Source organism: Podarcis melisellensis, assembly GCF_964234715.1.
Source record: "Podarcis melisellensis genome assembly, chromosome: 4".
NCBI lineage: Eukaryota > Metazoa > Chordata > Lepidosauria > Squamata > Lacertidae > Podarcis > Podarcis melisellensis.
The window spans coordinates 72,844,525-72,872,119 of NC_138531.1; the positions used below are offsets into that span (position 1 = coordinate 72,844,525).

Genomic DNA, 27,595 nt, shown 5'->3' on the forward strand with positions numbered 1-27,595 from the left:
GTCCTTCAGCTTCGCCATGGCAACAGCGGCGCAGCTCCTGGACCCTCCCCAAGAACCGGCGCCTCGCGATGACGAAAGCCCGCTTTGATTGGTGAGCCGGGCGCGAAGGACCGCGGCGGAAGCGAGTGGCCGGCGCGTGGAGTTAAGCTGAGGTACCGAGTGGGAGCTCGCGCGCGACAGGGAGCAAGTCGCTTCATTTCGTTGTGTGGTGGGCGTTAAATGTGTGGGGCTCTTCCACCTCGTGGGGGATTAAACGGGGGCCTCGGGGAGAAGAAAGCTGGGCTCAGCCGAAGGGCTGGTTTCCTACACGCAAGGAGACCTCCTTTTTATTTGGAGGAGCGTCCTCCCCTGCTGCCTGAAGCAGGCGAGTCTGGGATTCTGCCCGTGTTGATGTTGCATTTTGAATCCTCTGCTATTATTACTACGTGGACACCTAACAAGCGCCATCCATTTACGTGGCATGTTTCCCACTGTATACAGTAATATATGTATACATTAATATATGAACCACACGGAACGTGGCAGCAGCTGCTTCCTGGACTTGGAGGTGAAGAAAAGACAGTTTTTCAAGTAATCAGTGCGACCACCGACATCTTATGTGTTTCCTTCACTTAAAGCACTACAGCAAGCAGTGAACTTCTGACTATCCTGTGTGTGTTGAGGGCTTTTTTGAAGAAAAGGTTGTGGGGAAGACAGAGGTGCATAAAATAATGTTTGATGTAGATAAAGTGGACAGAAAGATGTACCTCCCCTTTCATAATAGCTAAAACTTTAGGTCATCAAAAGAAGATAAATGCTGCTATAACGGAAAGAAAAGCTTGTAATGTTCTCCCATCTCTGTGCTAATATGCCCACAGGCAACTTTGAACTGGGGCTGTAGTATGAGGGAAATGATTTGACTCCTTCCTGTGCCCTCACCCTAATCCATCTCTCTCTCTTTTCCCCTCCCACCCTCACATCTGCTTCTAGAAGCAGAAAATTACATTGAGAGATTAGCCATGACTCTCCAACGACATTGGCCCTAGGAGGTAGTTCAGGGGTAGCCAAATTTTTGGACTAAAACTCCCATCATCCCTAGCCATTGGCCATGTTGTCTGAGTATGATGGGAATTGTAGCTCCCCAAAACGGAGGGCACCACATTGGCTACCACTGAACTAGTTCACATAGAAATATGAATAACTTGTGCTTTGAAATGCTAATGTAATATTCAAAGTGGGAACTCACAGGTCTTACTTTAGGGATATTTGTGCTCCATAGTTTGTTTCAGTTTATTATTTGTGACCTTTCAGATAATGTTGGACTGCAGCTCCCATCATTGACAAAGACTGGTTGGGACTGATGGGAGCTGACGTTCAACAACGTGTTGTGGGCCTTTTACATCAACCTTAGCACAGTCCACTACCAAAATAATACATCTTAACCCCTTAGTCAACATCTTCACCCGAAGTAAATGATGAAGTAGGTTCTTGCTTGAAAAATGAATCTCACAACAAACATTCTAAGATGCAATTCTGTGTTCTTGCACACTTCTCATTTATTTCAGTTTCTGTTACGCGGAAGGATTTCCTAGTGATAATATCTTTGTCTTTATGCCGTAGTAGTTTAATATGACTACTGTTTTTACAAAGGAGGAAATAGATGTTCAAATGGTTTCCAAATGGATATTGTGAAAATTAGATTGAACCTGGGACTTTTTGCATGCAAAGCAAGTTCTTTATTATTGAACTATCCCTGCACATAGTTGCAAGTATTGCATGATAAATATGCCTGTGTGAATTTGCTACTCTTTTTCAGTTGTGTTAATGAAGATGAAATTTTGCCTCTCCAAAGTAGTTGGTGGCTGTCGTCTTGGCACGCTGACAAATCTTGGCAGGAAAGGGATTCAATCTATGGAGATTCCAGGTTGTCTGCTTTACACCAAAATGGGATCAGCACCACACCTGACACATGACAATCTACAGTTGGTCCAAGATATTCCTGTAGTTATACAACTTCCACTTCCAGCGTTGTGAGTGCATTTTTCTTTTGGTAAAATTTGGATCTATGTCATTTAGACCTTTATGTGTAAAACAGCACCTTAAATTGTGCTTGTGCAGCTGTATGAGGGCCAAGGCAGACTATCCATCACTAGATCATGTTTCTTTTGTAGTGTATCTTTTGATTGCATAATGTTGTTGTTTTTTGTCCTTGCAGATGTGATAGAATCGGATTCCAACAGGGCAATCTTGTACATATCTAAGCTGTAGTAAACATTGAACTCTCTAGGACTCTATAGATAAGTGTGTCTTTAGGATTTCAACCTCAGACATGAATGACACAATGACTTTTAAGTCTTTGGGCAATATTGCATGACCAGTTATTGGTCACGTAAAAGCTGATTATGTATCACCTCTAACCACCTGACAGCAGGAAGCTTATTCGCTGTGACCCTGTATGAGTCAACTTGCTAAATAGCTAATCAACTTCTGATCCACTTTCTGGCCTTGACTGTGGCTTGAGACTGCCCTTTTATTTGCAACTAAGGCATCTCTCCAGTCAATCACTGAGTGGAATTTTCTCCCTTCCTCCCTTCCTTTGGTTAAATGAAATGAGAAAGAATGTCCACTGACTTGACCGGTCAAATCCTACCATTTTTCAATCTTGTTTCTATATATAAAAAGAAAACCTCATTTCCAGAGCTACCTCTGTTTTAAGACAATGTGATGTAACAGTTAAACAGTCAGTCACCTGTTGGTGTTTTGTGGATATCTTGTATAGACAGTTTATATGCAGTTAACATTTTATATTCAGTAGTGTGAGTTCCCTTATATATTCATTTAAAGCAAAACTTTACTTCAGTCATAGAATTCTAAAAATGATTTATTCACAGGACTGAAAATGGTTTTCCCCAGTGGTCTAATTTGTTTCTCTGTTTGGTTGCAGGGTAGAACTTCATGAGGTCTTGGCGGAATATAAAGAAGGAACTGGAAAGTTCATAGGTAATAGTATTACCGTAATACAGTGGAACGCTGGAAGATAGAATGTAATATGCAGTACAGTATTGGAAATTGTATTTGAAGTTGGATGGAATGCATTTGATTTAGGCAAGGATCACCAACACAGCATGTACAAATGGCAGTGTGCCATCAGTACCTCCTATGGCACCCATGAAAGGTTTTAGTAAATATCCCCTCATAAATCCACAATGCACAAAGACTGATGTGCCTGCTCAGTTCCTGTTTGCACTGGCTCAACCTTTCCTACATTGGGCATGCCCTGTTAAACATGCCCACATTTCATTGGACACCCACCCACCAGTTCTGAATAAAGGAGATGTCCAAAGATCTCTCTGTGAGCAAACCATGGTGATGGTTGATGTAATAATAATAATAATAATAATTTTATTATTTATACCCCGCCCATCTGGCTGGGCCTCCCCAGCCACTCTGGGCGGCTTCCGTGTAGGTGCCTTTTCCCCATTGGTGGGACAGCTGTTGGAGAAGGCATGCTTTTATCATTTCATGGCCCTAGCTCTTTTTTTGCACTTTTCGATAATGGCAGATATGTTGTGCCCGACTCCCACAACAGCCATTTTGTGACTTGCATGCATGGCACTTTGTCAAAATTACAGATGTGCCCACTAATCCAGAAAGTTTGGCAACCCATAATAGTCCTGTAAGCCACTGACAAGCAGAGACTAGATTGCACTGTGCCTTTATATTCCACGATATTGATGCTCACAAGTTATAGCTATATGTTTGTATAAGGAGCTTATTGCAGGCGGAATCAGTGTTGCACATGAGTGCAAACCCAGTTTGCTATTGTTTGTTTATGTGTTCACACATTGGTCAACTGATTTTCTATATATTTGCCACTGCAACTGGTCAACCTGCCAGGAAGTGAGGACACTATGAAATAGATTTTAAAGCACTATATACACCAAAAGGTTTCTTGGAATCATAAGTCAGATTGAATTAATAATATCAGTTTAGCAGTCATGGAATATGAAAACATTGTGTATCTGGGGAGTTTTGAATGCGCTGCCATCATATCTTTAGTCAACCACAAGGGTAAAACCCCTGACTTTCTTTTTGTAGAACGTCTAAGACATTTAAAATGGTTTTTAAAGCTGTCTAATAATACCTTATGCAGCATGTTGATCACTGATCCGCCTTTAGCATATATTTAATTTGACAGAAAGCCCAGGAGTGTTTTGTAAGGCATTAAAGTTAGGTAGCAAAGCCTGACAGAATTGCAGTTAAGCTGGGAATCTTAATTGCCCTACACTTCAAGAAGGATCTTTAGCCAGAAGGACCTCTCTCAGAAAGTTCTGGCAAACTCTGCTCATTGTTATATTAAAAATGTTTGAAAGCAATCAGCGGTGCACTTAGGTATCTTTAGATTCTGGGCTTACCGAGTTTATCCCCTTCCCCCATTTAGATGGCAACATGCATAGCTTTATTTATATCAAAATGTTGTAGGCCAGCCCCACTGTGCTTGGGGGCCTTCATACTTGTTCTTTTGAGTGGGGATCTGGACTGCTGCACCAAAGCCCTGCCCTCACATCAAATGAGCTACACTTTGAGGCTGTACTTTAGCTTTCACTCTCTTCTTGTTGCAGCAGTTCACTCTTTTATTTTTATGTTTGTTATCCTTTAAAGCTCTGTTCTGGGCTGGGCTGGTTTTATCGCCAAGGAGGCTCAAGGGTCAGGTCCCCTGAGGATATCTGCGTAGAAGACGAGCAAGTCAGCTGTCATTTTGTCAGCACAGTATTAACTGCAAGGAACATTAATCAAATCAAAATCCAGAGCCTACATGCCACTATGAAGTTGAGCTTTTGTAGCTGCCACTTCCCCTCCCTTTCTCTCCTGGAAGGTCAGGAGAATATTATAGTATCTGGGGAAATGAATTGTCTGTTGTTTTTCTATTCAGAAATGATAAGTTATATACACTCACAGTTGCTTATAAGCAATGTACAGTATTCAAAAGTTATCAGTGCAGGTTTCATAGTTTGTATATCAAAAGGTAATTATTATTTTTTAACCATACATAGGCATGCCAGATTCAGTGCTATACTGTTCCCTCCATGACCCAGTAATCTGCTCCCCACCTGGTTACAACAACTGCAAGGTATGGTAGACACAAGAACTTTCTGACATTTCAGTACTTAAATGAGCATAACAAGAGCTTGCTGGATCAAGCCAGTGGCCCATTTAGTTCAGCATCTCACAGTGGCAAACCAGATACTTATGGGAAACCCCAAAGCTGGACATGAGCACAACAACGTTCTGCCCACCTGTGATTCTCAGCAATTGGTATTCAGAGACATAGTGCATTAGACAGTGGAGGCAGAACATAGCCATTGTGGCTTCCCAAATGAGCCAAATGCAGTGAGGCTCTTGGGCTGCCGGCTCCAATCTTTCCTTCTAGCATTTTTATGCTGCAATCCAATATGCACTTCACTTGGGAGTAAATCTCACTGAATTTAGTGGGACTTAGTTCTGAGTAAACATGCTTACATTTGAACTGTTTGGGAGTAGTGGCAGCTGTAGAATATTTGCAGGTTGGGGGAGGCAGTTTCAGAATTTTTATTTTGCTTTATTTTTGGCAAGGAATTATGGTAGCAGGAAGATAATTATTGGTAGGAAACTGTGACCGAAAGAGGTGTGCAAGCCTGACCTATAGAATCCTTTGCATCCAGTACCAGCACATTTTCACATCTGTTGCCACAACGAGGACTAGAAACCTCATTTAGAAACAAACAGCTAAATAAGTCTGAATGTGAGATTTTCAGGAACACAGTTTCTTGTCTGTGGAATCAAATTATATATACAACCGTTCAATAAGCATAAGACTGTGTTCCTTTTTAAATTTTCTACTTTGATAATATAATAACACAACTCCTTTCTTGATTTTCAAACCAAATTAAGCCTGGCGTTCAACATCCATATTGTTCTTTCTACCCTTTTTATAGGACCTAGAACAGAAGTATGGTAATTTATTTATTTATTTATTTATTTGTACCCCACCCATCTGGCTGGGTTTCCCCAGCCACTCTGGGCGGCTTCCACAGAGACCAAGAATACACTAAAATGTCACACATTAAAAACTTCCCTGAACAGGGCTGCCTTAAGATGTCTTCTGAATGTCAGGTAGTTGTTTATCGCTTTGACATCTGATGGGAGGGCATTCCACAGGGCAGGCACCACTACCGAGAAGGCCCTCTGCCTGGTTCCCTGTAGCTTTGCTTCTTTCAATGATGTAACCGCCAGAAGACCCTTGGCGCTGGACCTCAGCGTCCGGGCAGAATGATGGGGGTGGAGACGCTCCTTCAGGTATACTGGGCCGAGGCCATTTAGGGCTTTAAAGATCAACACCAACACTTTGATTTGTGCTTGTTCTATATATAATGTACAAATCTACCCCCCGTGCCTATATAGTGCATTCTGATTTTGGAAGGATGTCGTAAATACAGAAACATAACTTTCTTTTTCCCTTTATGGAAAAGTTTGTAATTGCTTGAGTAATTGCCCAAGAGAGCAGATGCTTGTTGATCTGTTCAACAGATGTCTCAAAGCCTAAATTAATTGAGTGTCTCTCTTAATTTTGAAATTAAGAATCAGCAAATGCATCTAAAGCAGTAAACTCTTGCTCAGTACAACTGCTAGTCTGCATTCACTGCATTTAATTATCTTCAGATGACTTTGGTTTGCAATATGTCCTGAGTGATGGCAGCTTTAATAACTCAACCTTTTGGGTCTACGTGATACCAGGGAGGCCCAGTGATTGAATAATCATCCATAATAACACCAACACTGGGTCAGAATACAAGGTTAAATGCTGCTGCTGCAATACAGCATATTATTATCAAATAGCACTATCAGTTTGCATGGGGCTCTATAGAATACAAGTCCTCGCCCCAAAGAGCTTGCAATTTATGTTGTAATTCAACACAGGGAAGGTGTGGAGTTAGGGGTCAACAGGAAAGCAGTGTGTTATTGAGCCAGTTAAACAAATTTAGGCTCAGTTACAGATAGGTAGCCGTGTTGGTCTGCCATAGTCAAAACAAAAAAAATTCCTTCCAGTAGCACCTAATAGACCAACTAAGTTAGTTTTTGGTATGAGCTTTCATGTGCATGCACACTTCTTCAGATACCAAATCTTTGTATCTGAAGAAGTGTGCATGCACACGAAAGCTCATACCAAGAACTAACTTAGTTGGTCTTTTAGGTGCTACTGGAAGGAATTTTTTTGTTTTAAATGTAGGCTCAGTTACAGAAGGGCATGGAAACTGGGAGATGTGCTGAAGGGTTGTTTTTTTGGGGGGGGAGATGGGTTTTGAGGAGAGATTTGAGGGAAGTAAGGGAGGTGGCATCACACAGGTGTTCTAGGTGGTAGTTCCAAGTATATGGAGTAGCAAGGGACAAAGAACGAGTCCTTTGAGGGAGAATGAGACCTTCCGTTGCTAGAGCTAGAGGAATAAAGATCACAGACAGTCAAGTCATCAAGATGGGAGAAAGTGGAAATTTAGAAGATGTTCAGTGTAAGTGTATATAGGTTTGCAGCCTTAGTCACTCAAACAAACTGGAAGATAGTTTGGGTTATCTTTTCAAATAACGAAATCTCTTTACTGTGGGGAAGAGTCCATATTTCAAAATGTTGGGTGAATAATTCCTCCTCTGTGCACCCTTGAGACCTCCTACATTTTGACATTACATCTTATCACATCTTTCTAATGTTAATTTTATTAGTTTTATAATTCTGTTGGTGAGTTTAGAGCAGATCTCAGAGGCTGATTCACACAAGTATATAGATATAACTTATGGCAGCTGGATGTGCACTACCTCTGTGTGGAGGGGTGCAAGAAAAGGAAATTCTATTATGACGGGACAGTTGTGCCCATGGAATGCACCTTCTGTTCATAGAGTGAGAACTTAAGGTCCAGACCACTATGTTATGTGAGCTGAAAAAACTGCCTTTGGTGTGTTGTTACTGACGGTTCTTTCCACGTGGAAGTTATTACTTGATACAGGCATCACATGCTCATCCTTCAGATGATAAATCTGCTGATCATAGTTTAGAAGTTGGAATGACACTTTACAGAGAATCATAGCTGTCAACTTGCAGATTTGAAAATAAGGGACCAGCAGCCTCGAAAATAAGGGATCAGCAGCCAAAATAAGGGATTTTGCTTACCCGGCTCCTCACAATGCGCCCCTGAGGGGGGGAAAGGAGAGACGGAGACGTGGCAGCTTGTGCGCGCTCTCTCACTCACGGCGGAGGACCCCGAGCTGCTGCTTCCCTCCCGAACCAGGCGAGCATGAAACCCGGGAAAATTAAGGGACATCATCAGTAAGGGACAGCAGCGGGGCACGGTGCTGCGATAAGGGAGTTTCCCGCCACATAAGGGACGGTTGACAGCTATGCAGAGAATGTGAAGCTACCACCAAAAACAGCAGCTCTTGGCTTAGTTCCGCTCCATTCTCTTGTAAGCGTCTAGGTTCAGCTGTTCATTTGTCGTGCTGTCATTAAAATGCGCATTTCTCTACTTGTGCTTCACATCATTGGCTGTTGCTGGCAGGAACAAGTAATGAACATATTGAAGTCAGGGTATGGGGCAGTTTGAACTAAGCATAAAGGAAATAGAAACTTGAATTTGAGGTACTTCTATTCTTAACAGCAATCAATGTTCTTTATAAAGTGCAGTTTTGCCTTGAGTTTCCAAGTGCATGAGAAGATGGTTCCATTAGCAAGATCTTTGTCACTCACTGATTATCTCCTAATCTCCCTGTTTAAACTCTCTCTGTTTCCTTGTCTCTGACAGTCAGTTTCTATATGGGGAAGTGGAGGGCGGATAGAAATGACACCATCAAATTTCATGGCCCTCCAACGTGTTATTCAGCCAGACTGGTTCCAGTGTCTATCAGATGGAGACACGGTTGGAGAAGGAATATCTAAGAAGAGGGCCAAGAAGTCTGTGGATCGATCCCTGTCCTTTTTGGATGAGTGCCTCCAGTTGCAAGATAAATCTCCAGTAAGAGCTAAATCTTTTTGAACCATTTCTTTTTTTTATTTAATTTTTTATTAGTTTTCCAACATAAATTACAAACAAAACATCACACACACATAAACAAACAAAACATATAAACATGTATAATTTCAAGACCTCTTTTTCATTAACCTTACTTCCCAGACTTCCCCTTACCTCCCCTTTTCTGCATCCCTGTTTTAAAATTTCTTCAACAACCCCTCACACCAATTAACTGATTACTTATTCTCTTTTTTAGCTTCTTCTCATACTTAATCAATTACAGCTGTAATTCTATATTTTCCTTTCCCTTGACATTTTAGCACTCATTAATTTTACAACAGTTCTTAAGATATACTTTAAATTTCTTCCAATCTTCTTCCACCGTCTCTTTTTCTTGGTCACGGATTCTGCCGGTCATCTCCGCAAGTCCCATGTAGTCAATCACCTTCGTCTGCCATTCTTCCAGCGTGGGTAGTTCTTGCGTCTTCCAATACTTTGCTAAAAGGATCCTTGCTGCTGTGGTGGCATACATAAAAAACGTCCTATCCTTCTTAGACACCAATTGGCCGACCATGCCCAGGAGAAATGCCTCTGGTTTCTTATGAAAAGTACATTTAAGTACCTTCTTAATTTCGTTATAAATCATTTCCCAGAAGACCTTAACCCTCGGGCAGGTCCACCAAAGGTGATAAAAAGTACCTTCAGTCTCGTTACATTTCCAACATGTATTATTGGGCAAATGATAAATTTTTGCAAGCTTGACTGGGGTCATGTACCACCTGTAAATCATTTTCATAATATTTTCTCTTAGGGCATTACATGCCGTAAATTTTATTCCTGTGGTCCATAACTGTTCCCAGTCAGCAAACATAATATCATGACCAATGTCTTGTGCCCACTTAATCATGGCTGATTTAACTGTCTCATCCAGTGTGTTCCATTTCAACAGCAAGTTATACATTCTTGACAGATTCTTAGTATTGGGTTCTAACAGTTCTGTTTCTAGTTTTGATCTCTCCACCTGGAAGCCGATTTTCCTGTCTTGTTTAAACACTTCCATTATTTGGTGGTAATGAAGCCAATCTCGTACTTTAGACTTCATTTTTTCATAATTCTGTAATTTAATTTTTCCGCTCTCTTGCTCCAAAATTTCACAATATTTTGGCCATTTGGTTTCCATATTAAGTTTTTTCACCTCCTTAGCTTCCAATGGTGACAACCACCTAGGGGTTTTATTTTCCAACAAATCCTTATATCGAATCCAGACATTATATAGTGCTTTCCTGACAATATGGTTTTTGGATCTGTCAGGGTTTCTGGGAGAGAGGAGGAGATGACAGAGGAGACGGAGAGCGAGTGGGAGGAGGGGCAGAAGGATGAGGAAGAAGATGACGGAATTCTGAGGGAATCCACGAGTCTGAGCAGCGAGTCAGAGGATTCTCAAAAGGGGGTTACCTTAATCAAGCAAAAGGGAGGAGAAGGGAGAAGCGGAGAGGAGCCCAGTGGAAGACAGACGCAGCAAGAGGCGTCTCAGCCGGAACGGAGTAAAGGGGGTGGAGTCGTCAGCCTCTCGGAGGGAGCAGGATTAGGAGAGAACAGAGAAAGGGGGTTGGAGCAAGGTGTTCAGCCGGAAAGGGTGGAGAGCAGAACAAGGGGTGGTGTAGCGGTCGAAAGAAAGGTCAGCAGCAACGTACGCGCGCCAAGTTCAAACGTAGAGGCGCGCGGAAGTGGAGAGAGCTCAGGGGAGGAGCCCGGCCCTAAAGCCAGAAGGAGGGGGGAAGAGGCGGCAGAGGATTCAGCCTCAGGCGAGTCACGGAGAGAGGGAACCCAGGGGGGCAGGAAGACCCTGCGGAAAAGAAAGGAGAGGAAGAGGTGGTCTAGAGCCAGGCTATTAAGTTGGTGTGGAAGAGGGGAGGAGTCAGAGGGGACTTCAGCGGTCTAACGTGACAGACGTACGGCCACGATGCTGAACTGTACGAGAAGCAGAAATCTTCAATAAACTTTTCCTGTAAATAAACTGCAACGGAGTGAGGTCTCTTGTGAGCTGGGACCCGTCCTGGGTGGCCGTGACAGTAAGTCCCCTCTCAAAAAGCAAAAAATTTTTTTTGCGAAGCTCACGAACGGGAGCAGCCATGAGCGCTGAGGAGCAGCTGGTTGCACTGCGGGATCAGGTTACCGCTCTCACATCGGCAGTCATTGCTTCGCAGAAGAAGAATGACGACTTGGAGAAGACGTGCCAGGATTTGCAGGCAAGGTGGGAACACGCGGACAGGGCGGGGGCCCCAGGTTCCAGAGCGGAGGGCATTGCGCTTGGACGGAGGGGGGGTGCCCTGGTTCCGCATTTTAATGGCAACTTGCAAGACTATCCCAATTTCAGAGCGGACGTCGTATATGCACTGCATTTACTCCGTCACGATTTTAAAGATGAGGAGGAGAAAGTGGGGTTCATTGTTTCGCACCTGCATGGGGAGGCCAGGGCTTGGCTACGCAATCTGTGGCGCGAAGATGGACCGGCCCGTCGCAATTCAACTGCGTTCATCAAAGCGATGGATTCTTGTTTTCAATCCTCTGTGGATGTGGACATTGCGCGCCGTCAAATGCACGGGCTGAGGCAGGGGAAAGCGACTGTGCGCCAATACCACTCTAAATTTTTTGCATTGCTCACCGCCTTAGATTGGCCAAAGGACAGTAAGCCGGTCAGAGATCTTTTTTGGGAGGGATTGAGCCCCCCCATCAAGGATGAGATCGCTAGGGGGGACAGACCCCAGACCCTAGAAGACGTGGTGCAACGGGCTTTAGCTATTGGAATTCGACATGAGGGACGTCCGTGGCACGAGGAGGACGGGCCCCAAGCGCGTGCGCAAGCGAGGACTCTCCCTTTTGTGCACAGGGATTTCAGCCGTGCGCACCCCTCGCCAATGGGGAAGGACAGCAAGGAGCCGATGGAGATTGGTGGTGCTAGGGCTCAGAAGCCATCCCAGAGCCCTGTCCCTGGTGCAGCCAAAGCGAAGCCTCCTAGAGGAACCAGGAAGTGTTACATCTGTGACAGTGCGCACCATATGGCGAAAGAGTGCCCCCAGAGGCTCCAGAAGCACACTGCAGCACTGGCAACTGTGACAGCAGAGGTGCAACCAGGGGAGCAGCTTCAGGGAAACGACAGTGCCTGGCTGGAAGCAGAGCTACTGGGGCTCAGCCAGGCGGATCTGTAGCCAAGCCCCCAGCATCACTGCAGAGCGTGGACCCTTTGCCTCCCAGACCGGCAGTTCTGCTCACAGCAACACTCCAGTTGCCTGATGGGAGACTCCTCGAGGTTCCAATAACGATCGATTCGGGAAGCAACGCCGACTTCGTGGGACTGCAGTTCGTTAAGCAGCACAACATGGCGCTCCTGCCTGCAACGACGCCTCTAAACGTGGTCACGGTAGACGGCAGGAAGTTGCTGGGGGGGCAAGTGGTGCAGCAAACCCCTCCCATGATGATGCAGATTGGCAACCATCGAGAACTTATTAGTTTCAATGTCACCCACTTATCGGACACACCCATCGTGTTAGGCATGAGTTGGCTGGAGAGGCACAGTCCCGCGGTTGCGTGGTACCAGCGGCAGATCACCTTTTGTTCATCGTATTGTGCTCAGCATTGCTTTCAGACCGATCAGGGAGGAGAAGCCGAGCAGCAGTTGCATCTGGGTATGGTGCAAACAGTGCCTCACAAGTACCAGGACTTCTTGGAGGTTTTCTGTGAGAAGGAAGCTGACAAGTTGCCGCCTCACAGACCTTACGACTGCGCGATTGATTTAGTGCCAGGGGCGCAACTGCCTGCTGCCAAGCTGTACTCCATGTCGGAAGACGAGATGCAAGAGCTTCGGGAGTTCATAGACCATAACCTCAAGCGAGGTTTCATCCAGGAATCTAAAGCAGCGGGTGGCAGCCCTGTGTTCTTTGTGAAGAAGAAAAACACGCCCCAAAAAAGGCTTATAGTGGATTACAGGTTCATAAACAGCTTGACTAAGCCCAAAGCTTTCCCCATGCCCAAGATTGACGACCTTTTAGCGACCGTCAGGAGGGGCAAGATTTTCACCAAGCTGGACCTACGTGGAGCTTACAATCTCATCCGCATCCGGAAAGGAGATGAGTGGAAGACCGCCATGTTCACCCCTCTGGGCACATACGAATACAGAGTCATGCCTTTCGGTCTCCAAAATGGCAGCCACGTTTTTCAAGCATTTATGCACCACGTGCTAGCAGGTCTCCTCTACAAGAAGTGTGTCTGCTTTCTCGACGATATCCTGATTTTCTCGGAATCGCCGGAGGATCACGATAAGGACGTGAGGGAGGTCCTGCAGAGGCTGAAGGACCACAGGCTGTACGCCAAGTTGGAAAAATGCCAGTTTGATGTCAGAGAGGTTGATTTCCTTGGCTACAAGTTGTCCGACGAGGGACTGGCCATGGACAGGGCTAAGGTTCAAGCGCTGTTGGACTGGAAAAGCCCTCGAAATCGGAAAGAGGTCCAGAGGTTCATCGGCTTTGCCAATTTTTACCGCAAGTTTATTAAAGGTTTTGCGAACGCGACGGCGGCTATCACTGACACCCTCAGTTCCAAGAAGAAGAAGTTCGTCTGGACCGAACAAGCGGAGCGGTCCTTCCGGACGCTTAAAGGTCTTTTCGCCTCCGAAGAGCAGCTGCTCCACGTGAATCCCGGCAGACCCATGCGGGTAGAGACCGATGCGTCAGACAGAGCGGTTGGGGCCGTTCTTTTGCAAGAGGATTCACAAGGCAACTGGAGACCGGGTGCGTTCTACTCCCGGAAGCTCAGCAAGACGGAGCGCAATTATACCATATGGGACAGGGAGTTGTTGGCCATTCATGCAGCTTTCAAAGCGTGGCGACACTTCTTAATAGGAGCCAAGCACACGGTGCAAGTCCGCACGGATCACAAGAACTTAGAGTATTGGCGGACGGCTAAGTTACAGACCCAGCGACACATGCGCTGGGCGGAGTTCTTTGCGGATTTCGACTTCAAAATAGAATACATCCCAGGAGACTCCAATGTTATTGCAGACGCGCTGTCCCGAAAGCCGCAATACTTGGAGGAAGCAGCTCCAATCGCAGCAAAGCACATTTTCGCACCGCAGGCGTGGACGTGCGCTACCATCGCAGTCGACCTGGACGCGGTGCGACGCGCGTTGCAAAGGGATCAGTTTGCACAGTCCAAGATGGAGGAGCTACGCGGAGGGTCGCGAGACAACGATGAGTTCCAATTGCAAGATGGACTTTTGACTCGTAAGGGTGCCCTTTACGTGCCCACCGACGATCTTCGAGCCAAGGTTCTGCAACAATTGCATGACGCCCCTAGTGCAGGCCATTTCGGCAAAGAGAAGACGATGGAGTTGGTGGCTAGAGACTTTTGGTGGCCCCAGATGAGAGGAGAGGTGGCGGACTACGTCGCCAGGTGTGATATCTGCCAGAGGTCCAAACCAGTGCACCAGAAGCAGGCGGGATTGCTAGAACCGCTGGAGACACCGCAGCAACCGTGGGAGAGGGTAGCGTTGGACTTTGTTACGGACCTGCCCAGCTCCAGAGGTAAGACGGCGGTGTTAGTGGTGGTGGACTTGTTCACCAAGATGGCGCATTTCATCCCTTGTGCCAAGGTGGCGACGGCAGAACAGACCGCAAAGCTCTTCATCGATCACGTCTTCAGAGTGCATGGACTTCCGCAGTCCGTCTTGTCCGACAGGGGGCGCCAGTTTGTTTCCACTTTCTGGCGAAAGCTTCTGGGCATCTTGCACGTCAAAATCAACCTGACATCGGCGAGACATCCACAAACCAACGGTCAAGCGGAGAGGGTCAACGCGATCATGCAGCAGTACCTGCGGTGCTACGCCAACCAGCGACCTGCGGCGTGGGTGGACTATCTGCCGATGGCTGAATTCGCCTACAACAACACGAAACACGCATCCACCGGGGTGACGCCTTTCTTCGCGAACAATGGCCGTCATCCCAGAACCTTCCCGAGATTTGCGGCACCAGGAGGGGGGGGGCCTCAAGATGCCGACCAGTTTGCAGCGGAGTTGCAAGAGGTGCACGAGGAGCTGCGGAGACATTTGGAGCTGGCAAAACAGGCGTATAAGGTGCAGGCCGATAAGCACAGGAGGGCGGGAGAGGACATCCAGATTGGGGACTGGGTGTGGTTAGCAGCCCACGCGATGCCGGCCAGGTCATTGGCCAAGAAGAAGTTAGGACACAGGCAGCTAGGGCCATATCAAGTTGAGGCTAAGATCAATCCGGTGGCTTTTCGTCTAGCCCTTCCGGAGGGTTCCAGGGTGCACCCGGTCTTTCATAGGTCGGTGCTCACTCCCTACAAAACCCCACACAGGTTTCAAGAGTCAGGAGCACTCCCAGAGCCACGTAGGAGGGCGCCTGAGGGGGGGGAATCGCCAAGACCAGAACCTCTTAACGAGGTCACAGAGATACTGGACTCGAGATGGGGGGAGGAGGGAGTTGAATATTTTCTAGCCAGGGAAGGCACTCCGGCCTCTGCCAATAGCTGGGTGCCGGGTTACGCGTTGGACGAACCCCTGTTGAAGGAGGAGTTCCATGCACTTTTTCCGCACAAGCCCATGCCCGAGGAGTATTTTGATGATTGGCTTTTCACGCCCACTTTGTCAGACAGCACGTTCGAGGGTTTCTCCTCACCCGAGGGCCATACGCCCGAAACAAGCCCGACCAGGGATCCGAGACTGGGGGGGGAGGAGACAGGCCCTTGTTGGTGGGTGGATCAGCCAAGGGAGGCATGGAGTCAGAGATGGATGGTAGGTCCTTGGCAGGCAGCGCCAGGAGAAGCAGTGATGGAGGAAGAGACTGTGAGGTCTGTGGGTGGGGAACCTGAGTTCGAACACACATATACGGAGATGACAGAGGAGAACGTTGAAGTGGACAACTTGTATCCTGAACCGACCCCGGAAGAACCACGTTTTCCTCAACCTGCACCCGGCGAGCGGGAGGGGGGAAGGGGGGGCTTCGAGGGGGGGATGGATGTCAGGGTTTCTGGGAGAGAGGAGGAGATGACAGAGGAGACGGAGAGCGAGTGGGAGGAGGGGCAGAAGGATGAGGAAGAAGATGACGGAATTCTGAGGGAATCCACGAGTCTGAGCAGCGAGTCAGAGGATTCTCAAAAGGGGGTTACCTTAATCAAGCAAAAGGGAGGAGAAGGGAGAAGCGGAGAGGAGCCCAGTGGAAGACAGACGCAGCAAGAGGCGTCTCAGCCGGAACGGAGTAAAGGGGGTGGAGTCGTCAGCCTCTCAGAGGGAGCAGGATTAGGAGAGAACAGAGAAAGGGGGTTGGAGCAAGGTGTTCAGCCGGAAAGGGTGGAGAGCAGAACAAGGGGTGGTGTAGCGGTCGAAAGAAAGGTCAGCAGCAACGTACGCGCGCCAAGTTCAAACGTAGAGGCGCGCGGAAGTGGAGAGAGCTCAGGGGAGGAGCCCGGCCCTAAAGCCAGAAGGAGGGGGGAAGAGGCGGCAGAGGATTCAGCCTCAGGCGAGTCACGGAGAGAGGGAACCCAGGGGGGCAGGAAGACCCTGCGGAAAAGAAAGGAGAGGAAGAGGTGGTCTAGAGCCAGGCTATTAAGTTGGTGTGGAAGAGGGGAGGAGTCAGAGGGGACTTCAGCGGTCTAACGTGACAGACGTACGGCCACGATGCTGAACTGTACGAGAAGCAGAAATCTTCAATAAACTTTTCCTGTAAATAAACTGCAACGGAGTGAGGTCTCTTGTGAGCTGGGACCCGTCCTGGGTGGCCGTGACAGAATCCTTTATGAGTTTTTACCTTGTCATACCATATATATGCATGCCAACCAAATCTATTAGCAAACCCTTCCAAATCCAAAATGTCTGTATTCTCAAGAAGTAGCCAGTCTTTCAACCAGCAGAAAGCTGCCGATTCATAGTACAATCTCAAGTCCGGCAGGGCAAACCCCCCTCTGTCTTTTGTATCAGTTAATATCTTAAATTTTATTCTGGGCTTTTTGCCCTGCCAGACAAATTTAGATATATCTTTCTGCCACTTCTTGAAACAGTCCATTCTATCCACAATCTGTAATGTCTGAAACAAAAATAGCATTCTAGGCAATACATTCATCTTGATTACAGCAATTCGGCCTAACAAGGAAAGTCTCAAATTTGACCATATTTCTAGATCTTTCTTTACCTCTGTCCAACATTTATCATAGTTATCTTTAAATAAGTTCACGTTCTTAGATGTCATGTTAATCCCCAAATATTTCACTTTCTTTGCGACCATTAATCCAGTTTCACTTTAAAACCTCTCTTTTGTTAAATTTTTCTCCAAGACTTTAGTTTTTTGCTTATTCAACTTAAATCCTGCTACCTGACCAAAAACTTGAATTAATTCTAAAACTCTTTTCGTACTAGTGTCTGGCTGTTGTAAAGTTAATACTAAGTCATCTGCAAAGGCTCTCAATTTATATTGTTTAGCTCCGACCTGAATTCCTTTAACCAGCTGGTCCCCCCTGATCATATTTAACAAAACCTCCAAGACAGATATAAAAAGTAGTGGGGATATTGGGCACCCCTGTCGTGCCCCTTTTTCTATAGGAAGTTCTTCAGTAACCACATTGTTTACAATTAACTTTGCTTTTTGTTCAGAGTACATTGCACCTATACCGTTTTCAAACCTTTGGCCTACCCCCATCCCATGGAGATTCTTCTTCATAAAGCTCCAAGAAATGTTGTCAAAAGCTTTCTCCGCATCCACAAATATTAATACAGCCTTCGTGTTGATGTTAACTTCTAGCAATTCCATAATGTCAATTATATTTCTCACATTGTCTGACAAATGTCTCCCTGGGAGAAAGCCGGCCTGTTCCCTGTGAATCTCTTCCACCAACACCTTCTTCAGTCTTTTTGCCAAAATGTCAGCAAATATTTTATAATCCACATTGAGTAATGATATAGGGCGGTAGTTCTTTATCTGATTCTTTTCAGTCTCAGTTTTTGGTATAAGTGTGATGAATGCTTCTTTCCACGATTCGGGTGCCTTTTTCCCCTCCAAAATTTCATTGCAGACCTCCTTCAACGGTTGAACTAGCCATTCCTTCAAAGCTTTGTAGTATCTGGAGGTCAACCCATCTGGTCCTGGAGATTTCCCTAGTTGCATATTTTGAATGGCACCCTCTATTTCTTGTTCTGTTATTTTCTCATTCAGAACCATCGTACTTTGTTGTGAAATCTTTTGTAATCCATATTTCTTAAGAAAATCATCTATTTCTCCTTCATTCTCCGGCCCTCTTGCATATAATCTTCTGAAATAACTCTGAAAACAATTACTGATCTCATTTGGTTTGTAAATGTTCTTTCCTTCCACCTCCAAACTTGTAACTGTATTCAATTTTTGTCTCTTCTTCAATTGCCATGCTAGAAGTTTCCCACATTTGTCTGCTGATTCAAATGTCCTTTGTCTCATTTGCTTAATTTTCCATTCTATCTGTTGATTCATCAGTTCCATATACTGCATCTGGTAAAACTTAATTTCTCTCAAAATCTCATGAGTCTTTGGTTTTGACCTCAGTTTCTTTTCTCCTTCTTTTATCTTTTCCAAAATCTTATCTTTCTTTTCATTTTGTTTCTTCCTCTTTAGAGAGTTCTGTTGTATTAGGAAACCTCGCATCACGGCTTTACTTGCGTCCCAAATTACTCTTTTCTCGACGTCTGTCCTCAGATTTATCTCAAAATAGTCTTTCAAAGTTTTTTGGGCCTTTTTGTATATCTCGTCATCTCTAAATAGGGTGTCATTCATTCTCCATCTGAAGGAGCCAGCTGTTGTTAGTTTCATCTCCATCTTTACGGTGTTATGGTCGGAGCAAGTCTTTGGGCAGATTTCTACTTTTTTATCTTTGGAGCCATCCCACTAGTAATCCATATTTGGTCAATTCTTGTCCATGTCATTTTTGCTTCAGAGAAAAAGGTTCGCTCTCTCTCCAGAGGGTTCCTCGTTCTCCAGATATCAATCAAGTCCATATTTTCAGTCATTTCAAAGAAAGTCTTTGGTAATCTCCCATCCTTGGAGACCACCTGTCTTTGTTCTTTGTCCATGCTTGTGGAGACCACACCATTCATATCTCCCATCAAAATTACATTATAATCCAGATAATCCGATAAAATCTCATGCAATTTCTTTAAAAAATTTGCCTTCCCTTCATTTGGTGCATAAATTCCGACTGTCAAATTTTTTTCTCCTTGGACCTGTATTTCAATTGCCAGAAATCTTCCTTGTTCATCTTTAAACATCAGCTTTGGGGCCAGCTTTTCCTTTGCATAGATCACCACTCCTCTTTTCTTAACTTTGTCTGATGAAATAAATTCCTGTCCTAATCTTTTATTTATAAGCAATTTTCTATGTGCCCTAGTCACGTGGGTTTCTTGTAAACAAATCAAGTCCAATTGTTCTCTTTTCAATATGTGAAAAACCTCACGCCTTTTTCTGGGAAGGTTCAATCCATTACAATTCCAACTTAGAAATTGCAGAGCCATCTTGTTATTTTAGTTAGTTCCTCCTCCAGCTGCTCCCTGTTTCTGTTCTTCCTCTGTCGGTGGTTTAAGTCCAAATGTTAAATTCAAAATATCTGCTTCTGAAGTCAGTTCCATCACTCCCTTCTGAAGGTCCTCCCCGTTTCTTTCCAGGAATTGTTCTTTGTCTTGCACTGTTCTTATTTTTACTTTCTTCCCTTTGTAGTTGAAAGACAAACCTTGTGGAAATTCCCACCTGAAAGGCAAATTGTTCTTTTTCAGCAGGTAAACCAGGTTCTTATAAAAATTTCTCGCCTCCAAAATGTATCTAGGGATGTCCTTGTAAATTTGCACAAAAGCGTCTTCGATCTCTAAAGTTTTTTGATAGTGTAGATTTAATATTTTATCTCTTTCCTCTTTGGATCTTAAGGTTATCAGACAATCCCTTGGGCTCTTTCTGTTTTGTCTCCTACCCAGTCTGAAGGCAGCTGTTATCTTAAATTCTTCTTCCTCCAAGTTTACCTGCCAAAATTCCGAAAACTCTTTTGTGAGAAAGTCCACCAAGTTATCTTTTTCACTTTCAGGGACTAGTCTTAATCTCAGATTTCTCTCCTTCCTCTGTAGTTCCCACAAAGACAAGGCCGCCTCATGTTCATCCAACTTTTTACAGACTGGTACTAATTTTTCCTGTGTAGTTTCAGCAGTAGTTTTAGCTTCTTCAGCAATTTTTCGAGTTATGGAGTTTTCTTCAATCAATTTATTTATAGTTTCTGTATTAGATGTAATACTTTTAGTGTTCAAATCTAGTTTTGTTGAAAGTTCTGTCAACTGTTTGGTATTTTCTGTGCTCTGCTTTGTCAAGACTTCTTATGATTCGTTTATTTTAAGTGGTGCTTGTGTCACTGGATCCATAGGTATGTTTGTCACTTTTTCCTGCCCAGCTGCACCTGCTGGCAGTACACTAGATATTGAGCCCCTTTTCTTTTGTCCAACTTTACTTTTAGCTCTTGTTATTATCTCTTCTGCTGGGCCACTCATGTCCCAAGGTCGTTCCCACAGAAGCTGCTTTTAAATGGAAAAATCCACTGACTTGTTTTTTACAGTCTGTTTGCAACTGTTACCCCTCAATCCTCTAGAGGGAGTAATTTAAAGTATCCATTAGGCAGAAGAACAAAGAAACAGAAAGTCCCCCAAAAAAGTTTTTAGCAACAGTCTTTCAATGTATCAAGCCTATCAGTTAATAGTTTCAAAAAAAGTCCCAAACTTGTAACAAATAAAGTCCCAACTTTGTAGCAAATCTCAAATGACAGTTCACTGTCTCGGTGCTTTACTCAGGCAGTCCGTTCCAAGAGTCTAAGACGGTAGAAAACTTTTTCCCCTTTACTTTTTCCATGCAGGTTAAACAAAATCCACCTATCTTCCTCCTTGCTCCTGCTTGCTAGGGGGAGGTTCAAAGTCAATGTCCAGGTTAAACAATTTTCAGATTATTTTTTCATCCAATTGCAGCTTTGTAGTTTCGTTGCTTTAGCTGCCATGCAGTCCGGGGAAGGCAGACTTCCTTAATTTTTACCTTTCCCGTTTTCGGCCAAATTTCCCAACAAAATTTTTAAAAGTCCCAGTAAGCCTTTCAATCCTACTTACGGGTATTCAAGTTCAATTTCAAATTTCAGGAAGGAATCGGCGCTCTCCGCTCATGGCGACGCGGCTTCACTCCACGGGCTGGGTAGCGACTCTCAGCACCGCGCACACACCCGATGCCGCTCCGGAGCCTTTAAAAAGGCTCTTTTGCAGTAAAGGGGGGCGCAAATAGTGCCCACCGAGTCTCCTTGCTCACAGGCTTCCGCGCCTGTGATTTTTGGGGGTCCCCGCTTCGCCGTAGCGGTCAGACCCGAACTCGTAAAGCAGTCCTCCGGAGCTCGAAGGGAGGACTGCCATTAAGCGCCGGCACCGACCGGAAGTCCTTTTTGAACCATTTCAAGTCTCCCACAACATGGGAGGTTTGGAGCATATGGTATATTGGCAAAATAGCTAGAGTAGTTCTGAAGTCTGGTATTTATCGACAGAATAGTCAAAAAGGTTCTCCCCTGCTCTAGTGAATACATTGAGGCACTAGTGTGTAGAACTGCTTCCCAAAAATGATATTTGCTCTGCCATTTAGGCCTTTACTTAATTGGGAGCGAGGAATGAGCTTTTCTCTTATGTTGGAAAAACAAGTGTGAAAAGTTCTTTTATTATTCTGATAGTTCTTCATAAGGTAGTGGTAGCCAGGAGCTCTATGGTTCCTTGGCAGTAGGAAACCAATCTGCCACAGCCAGTATTGACTTTTTCTTAAAAAGTACCAATCTAAGGTGGAGAATCAGCCTTAAAATATTGGGAACAGAGTCTCAGGCTATTACATTATGTGTACTTAACTCTCATTTAAGTACCATGAAGTTAACTGATCTCAAGATAAGGGGGGAAAGGACAAGGACAGTGATATGGTAATTACTTTTTTCTGTGTCCCAGTTCATTCATTTAACCCTTATACGCCACACTGGCTTTTTTCTTTCTTTTTGGTATCTGCCCCAAATAAGGCTGGTGCAACAGGGTAGTCAGTTGTGTAATCCTAACCATGTCCATTCAGAATGGACTCCTGTTGAATTTAGTGGGGCTTCCTCCAGGCAAGTAGGGGTTAGGATTGCAGGCTTAACTTACCTTCTTCAGCCAAAGGGTGTATTTTTCTTACATTTATAACTTCCTTCCAAACTAGGAATTGCAACAGAGCTTGATAATTGGAGTTGTTGAAGGTGGAGATGTGTTGGAAGAGAGGCTCCGATCTGCTAAAGAGACTGCCAAGAGACCGGTAGCTGGCTTCTTGCTGGATGGCTTTCAAGGAAATTCCATGGCCTGGAAGACCAAGCTGGAACTCTTGTCTGTGGTTACAGCAGAGTTACCGGAAGATAAACCCAGGTCAGACCACAGTGTAAATTTGATCAAAAGCCGCATAATGCAGATACTTGGAAAGTTCCTGGCTGATTATATCTCCAGACCACAACTGTTTTTATTTGCTGTTGAAAATGATTTTTTCCTAAATTATGGGAAGGGTGGGGCACTTCAGGCCATGAATCTAATCAGGCCTTCCAGGCCTCCCTACCTGCCCTGAACCTTATGATGTACATGTTATCTTTTATTTATGTACCACTTTTTGGGTGGATCTCACAAAACGGTTTATGTAAGATTATTGCAACAACCATGAATATTGATTTTAAAGAGTGGAAATTGAAACCTTTGGTGTCAGGTGTGAGGCAGATAAAGTCACAGCTGAGCCAAAAGGGGGTTTGCAGGCAGATAGAAATTAGCATATTTCAGAGAGAGGAATTCTGAGTGCCGGAGGGGAATTGGCGATTGACATAAATTTAGGCTACAATTCATCATGATTCAAGAGACATTGTGATCCTTTTCAGTGTCTCATGGCAGGAGGTTTGGGCACCTCTCCCCACTCCTAATGAACAATTTCTGTCTTTTTTCTGGTGGTCTTGTTTCAAGCTTTCAAAATAAGCAAGTGGAGGAGTGTTGCTTTGTGTTTGCCTGTGGTTTGAAGATCAGCATTTCATTGCAATTGGGAATTGCAATAGCAGAGTACTACCGACTTTGTTATCTCCGCTGGCTGTGGAAGAAAATCACCCCAAGAGCTTATCAGGATCATTAAAAATGCAAAAACTATCCCTTGGCAGTATATTCTTTTAATAAACGTCTTTCTTCCATTGGGAGATAACTGTTTTCAGCACTGGAAAACAGGCAGAGCTTTCAAATGAGATTTAAAAAAGTTCATAAATTACTGGCAAAATACTGCAAGAGAGGTGACAGATTTTTGTGGCTGTGTTCCGCATTTTTCTGCTCCTTAAGGGCTGCGTTTGAGTAGTATTGAAGGAACAACTGGACCTTAAAAGAGTAGAAAAACAATGTGGAAGGCACAAAATGGCTGGGGAATCAGCAGAGGTGTGATGTCACTCCTAATCAGTGGGAAGCTTCACAAGAAGCTTCCGTCCATGGGCAAAGAGAGCAACTGTCACCTCTTCTTACCCAAGCCCTACATTCCTTCCATGCCTACCTGCCAGCTGCGTCAACTTTCTCTGCAAAAGTTGCCCTCCCCTCTCACTATTGCATTCAGCCTGGAATGGAGATGGCTGGAGTGATAGAGGAAGAAAATCTGCCTGTCAAACTTTGACAGACATCAAGTTGTTTTTAAATTGGGAGTAACCTTGATTGCTGTTAGAAAGATTGTTGTTAAGGAACTTCAAATGTTAATTGCTTGTATAATAGCTATGTTAAAGGCATAGCATTTTCCTTTCCATGGAGCATAAAAATAAACTCAGCTCATGCTGTAAGTTTTCTATGGCCTGGTCAAAAAAGTCATTACTAAAGTGACAATTTATTATGGCACTGTGTATTTTTCTAGTCATCTGCTAAATTTATTGACCTAGATTGACTTGTTCAATTGTCAGCACAGCCATTATTCCTGAGGGAGAGAAGAACTGCTGTTTCTACACCTCCCCAGTTTTTGACAAAGCTGCCAGCTGAATTTGTGGAGTCTAGCATTGCTATTACTAATAATAGCATATTAAGCATGGGTGACTCCATCTGCATTTTTGAGCCCCAAGGGGATATTATAGCTCTGGCTAATGGCAAAATGTTTTTAGGAAAAAAATTACTTTTGGTGAAGAAGGCTCATGTGATCTGGATAGCTTGAAGGAGAATGTGTGCAAAATGTCAGAAATGCAATTCATGTTTTCTTGGGATGGGGGCATATTATTTAACCAGAGAAGTCCCAAAAGGAAAGTAAGTGTATTTTACTTGCACCCTCAACTCCAAGAAGTTCTATTGGCTCCCATTTCACAACAGTTTGGGACTGCCTACTACAGAGGGCCCTAAGGATTCAACCCTGCAGTCACTTCTAAAACTAACTGGCTTAACAACTAAAGCGACTTTAACTTAATGGTTTTTGGTTTAGATCAGTGAATGTGTCTTTTGTGTTTGCTGACCAGTTTACACAAACAAAAACTCACAATGATGTTTTGCAAACCAGGGGTGCGAAATTTGTGGCCCTCCAGATATTGTTGAACTACAGCTCCCATTATTCCTGACTGTTGCCTATCCTGGCTTGAGCTGGTGGAAGTTGGAGTCCAACCACATCTGGAGAGACACACATCCCCCATCCCTGCTCTAAATCATGAGGCAACTGTAGCAAATGCAATCAATCAATGTGAAATTAAAGCAGGAAAGGTAAAGGGACCCCTGACTAAGCCACTTCTCGCGAACCAGAGCAGCGCATGGAAACGGCGTTTACCTTCCCGCCAGAGCAGTACCTATTTATCTACTTGCACTTTGACGTGCTTTCGAACTGCTAGGTGGGCAGGAGCTGGGACCAAGCAACAGGAGCTCACCCCGTCGCGGGGATTCGAACCATCGACCTGCTGATCAGCAAGCCCTAGGCTCTGTGGTTTAACCCACGACGTCACCTGCGTCCCCTTAAATCAGCATGTGTGGGAAATTGGAGCATTTTCAGTATCCAGGAGAGATCAGCTAAATAGAGAAACAAATAATAGTATCTCCTCTGATGTAACATGATTTTCAGGTCGCTAGAGCTGCCAGCAAGCTCTTTATTATATTTCTTCTATAACTGGGTAGAAGGTAACCCACTCATATGAACAAACTTAATGTGAATCCAATATTCATAGGTATTTAGAACTCTTAAATAGTTTTTACTTTTTCTCCCAATTGGTTTTAATGCTGAAAAGGAAGGAGAACAGAATTTAGATTCTCACTTATCAAATTTTGACTATTTGTATTACTATTTGAAACAATACTGGTTTTGCCTTCATTTCACCTGAAGATAAAAGTTCCAGTGGAGAAATTCCCCGTTCCATTATATTATAGAGAACATCCTTCAGCCATGTATTTCTGTATAAATCTTGACAGATCTCAGAGTGCGTACTGACTTCCTGAAAGCCAAAGCAGACTTATTACTTCTGGAAAACAGCTGTGCCCAAACCATACATGTTACAGATTTCAGTTCTATTTTCAGGCATATTCCTGTATTATTAACCACACCTGGGGACATGGGTATCACTCTGAAAAAGAAAGAGCAAGCTCTTTTACTCCTCTGCTGGTGCACTGTATCCCTCTGATTGCCTCATATAAGATCCGGTTTTTTAATTGGAACACCTATAGTGCTATATGCACTGAATGAAAAGCTCTGTGAAAAAGAATCTTCACAGATCAGTCAAGCTGCTATGTGCTAATTGAAGTTTACACTTTGCGACTGTTTTCCCCAGCTCCACCTGAAAGGGAGAACCAACTGTATCCTGAGCTAAGACAAAGCATACTAGCCCGCAGCTCAAATATTAGCATGTGAACTCATATGATTAAGATAAAAATTGCAAAGCATTTTGGACTATGAAAGGTGCTGCAGAATGATAAACAGTAGTCGTGATAATTCTTATCAATCCAAGTGCATCTAGGGAAAGTGACTTGGTAAACCTTAAATGCTGGTCTTGAATTAAATGAACGACTGCTCAAAGAAAAAGTACCTTTGAATTGTTGGGGTGCAAGTTTGAAATGCGCTTTTAATATATTGAACGTGTTGCAAACAGAAGATAATATATGTTGTACCTTGCCCCCTTCTAAAAAAATGTGTGGATTAAAAATATCAATAAATCTATTTAGCATATTCAGCCAGTCTGTTAGCTGTTCTGTTCAGGATGTTGCTGCCAACCTATAAAGGCCTATACAGTATACCTGAAGGTCCAGTATACCTGAAGGAGCATCTCCCCCCCCCCATCATTCTGCCCGGACACTGAGGTCCAGCGCCGAGGGCCTTCTGGTGGTTCCCTCACCGTGAGAAGCGAAGTTACAGGGAACCAGGTAGAGGGCCTTCTTGGTAATGGCACCTGCCTTGTGGAACGCCCTGCCACCAGATGTCAAAGGAAAAAACAACTACCAGACTTTTAGAAGACATCTGAAGGCAGCCCCGTTTAGGGAAGCTTTTAATATCTGAAGGAATATTGTATTTTAATATTTTGTTGGAAGCCGCCCAGAGTGGCTGGGGAAACCCAGCCAGATGGGCGGGGTATAAATAATAATAATAATAATAATAATAATAATAATAATAATAGTTTGGGTTTTGCATGGCTTAAAGAGGTCTGCCCATGTTTCTTCTTTCTGCTGTGATGATTTTGCAAAGCCAAAGCCTCCACACAGACTTATTAGCGATCAAGCTATTAGCAGGTTGAAGGTTTTGCTGCTGACATTTAGAGCCCATTGAAACAACTTGGGACCAGGATACCAGGCAGACTACTTTCCCTGATACAGACTAAGCCAATCTTTAAGATATGCAGAAACCCTGCTGGTCCTTCAATAACCAGCAGATAATCACTTGGTGGCATTGGGGAAGCAGGACTTCTTGGTGACGGCACCCACACTCCAGAATACTTTTATTTACCTGGATTCTGACTTTTAATTTTTAATTGTTTGCTTTGTACACTGCTGAGTTTTATTTGTGATATACAGTTGCCTTTTGGTCTTATATCATTTTTACGTAGCCTAGGAAATTTTATTGAATGCCCTTGTCTTTTAGTTTTAATGTTGAACGCTGAGAGACTTCTACATTTATAAATGTTTTATAAATAAATAAAATTCAGCATTAAGATATGTCAGGGAGGTAAAGGTCTTGGGCCTCTCTACATCTGTTATTGAATTCAAGGCAATGGCTTTTTGAGGGTGGCTCCAGGGATTTTGGAAGAAGCTCTCTAATGGAATTCATAGAACTATCCCTACAGGCATTTGGAAGCGATATGCCTGTTCATGCACAGTGCTGAAAGTGCCATTGTACTCATCTCCTGCTTTTGGGCTTCCTATAAGCGTCTAGCTGTCCACTGTGTTAACAGGATGCCGGGCCAGATGGCCCTTTGGCTTGATCCAGCAGAGCTCTTCTTATGTTCTGACAGCCTTTTTTGAAAGTGTCTTATTCAGTACCCCAAAAGCTGGTTATCTGAAATTGGCTGTATTTATTATAAATATTATTGTT

At 44.3% G+C, this 27,595-nt stretch overlaps 1 protein-coding gene across 3 annotated transcripts in view; it reads left to right on the top strand.

Moving 5' to 3' along the window:
- The first annotated feature begins 67 nt into the window (after window positions 1–67).
- QTRT2 (queuine tRNA-ribosyltransferase accessory subunit 2) overlaps window positions 68–27,595 on the top strand; it is a 34,996-nt gene continuing 7,468 nt past the window's right edge. Inside the window, exons 1-6 of one of the 3 annotated variants that reach the window (XM_081908510.1) lie at window positions 68–152; window positions 1,796–2,009; window positions 2,924–2,979; window positions 5,034–5,110; window positions 8,805–9,014; window positions 22,280–22,479. In XM_081908510.1, coding sequence (XP_081764636.1) covers window positions 1,804–2,009; window positions 2,924–2,979; window positions 5,034–5,110; window positions 8,805–9,014; window positions 22,280–22,479 — 749 coding nt within the window. In that variant the 5' untranslated portion in view covers window positions 68–152; window positions 1,796–1,803. Of the gene's footprint in view, window positions 153–232; window positions 365–1,795; window positions 2,010–2,923; window positions 2,980–5,033; window positions 5,111–8,804; window positions 9,015–22,279; window positions 22,480–27,595 lie in introns of those variants that run through there. The other 2 variants (XM_081908511.1, XM_081908509.1) reach the window with 2 other exon arrangements.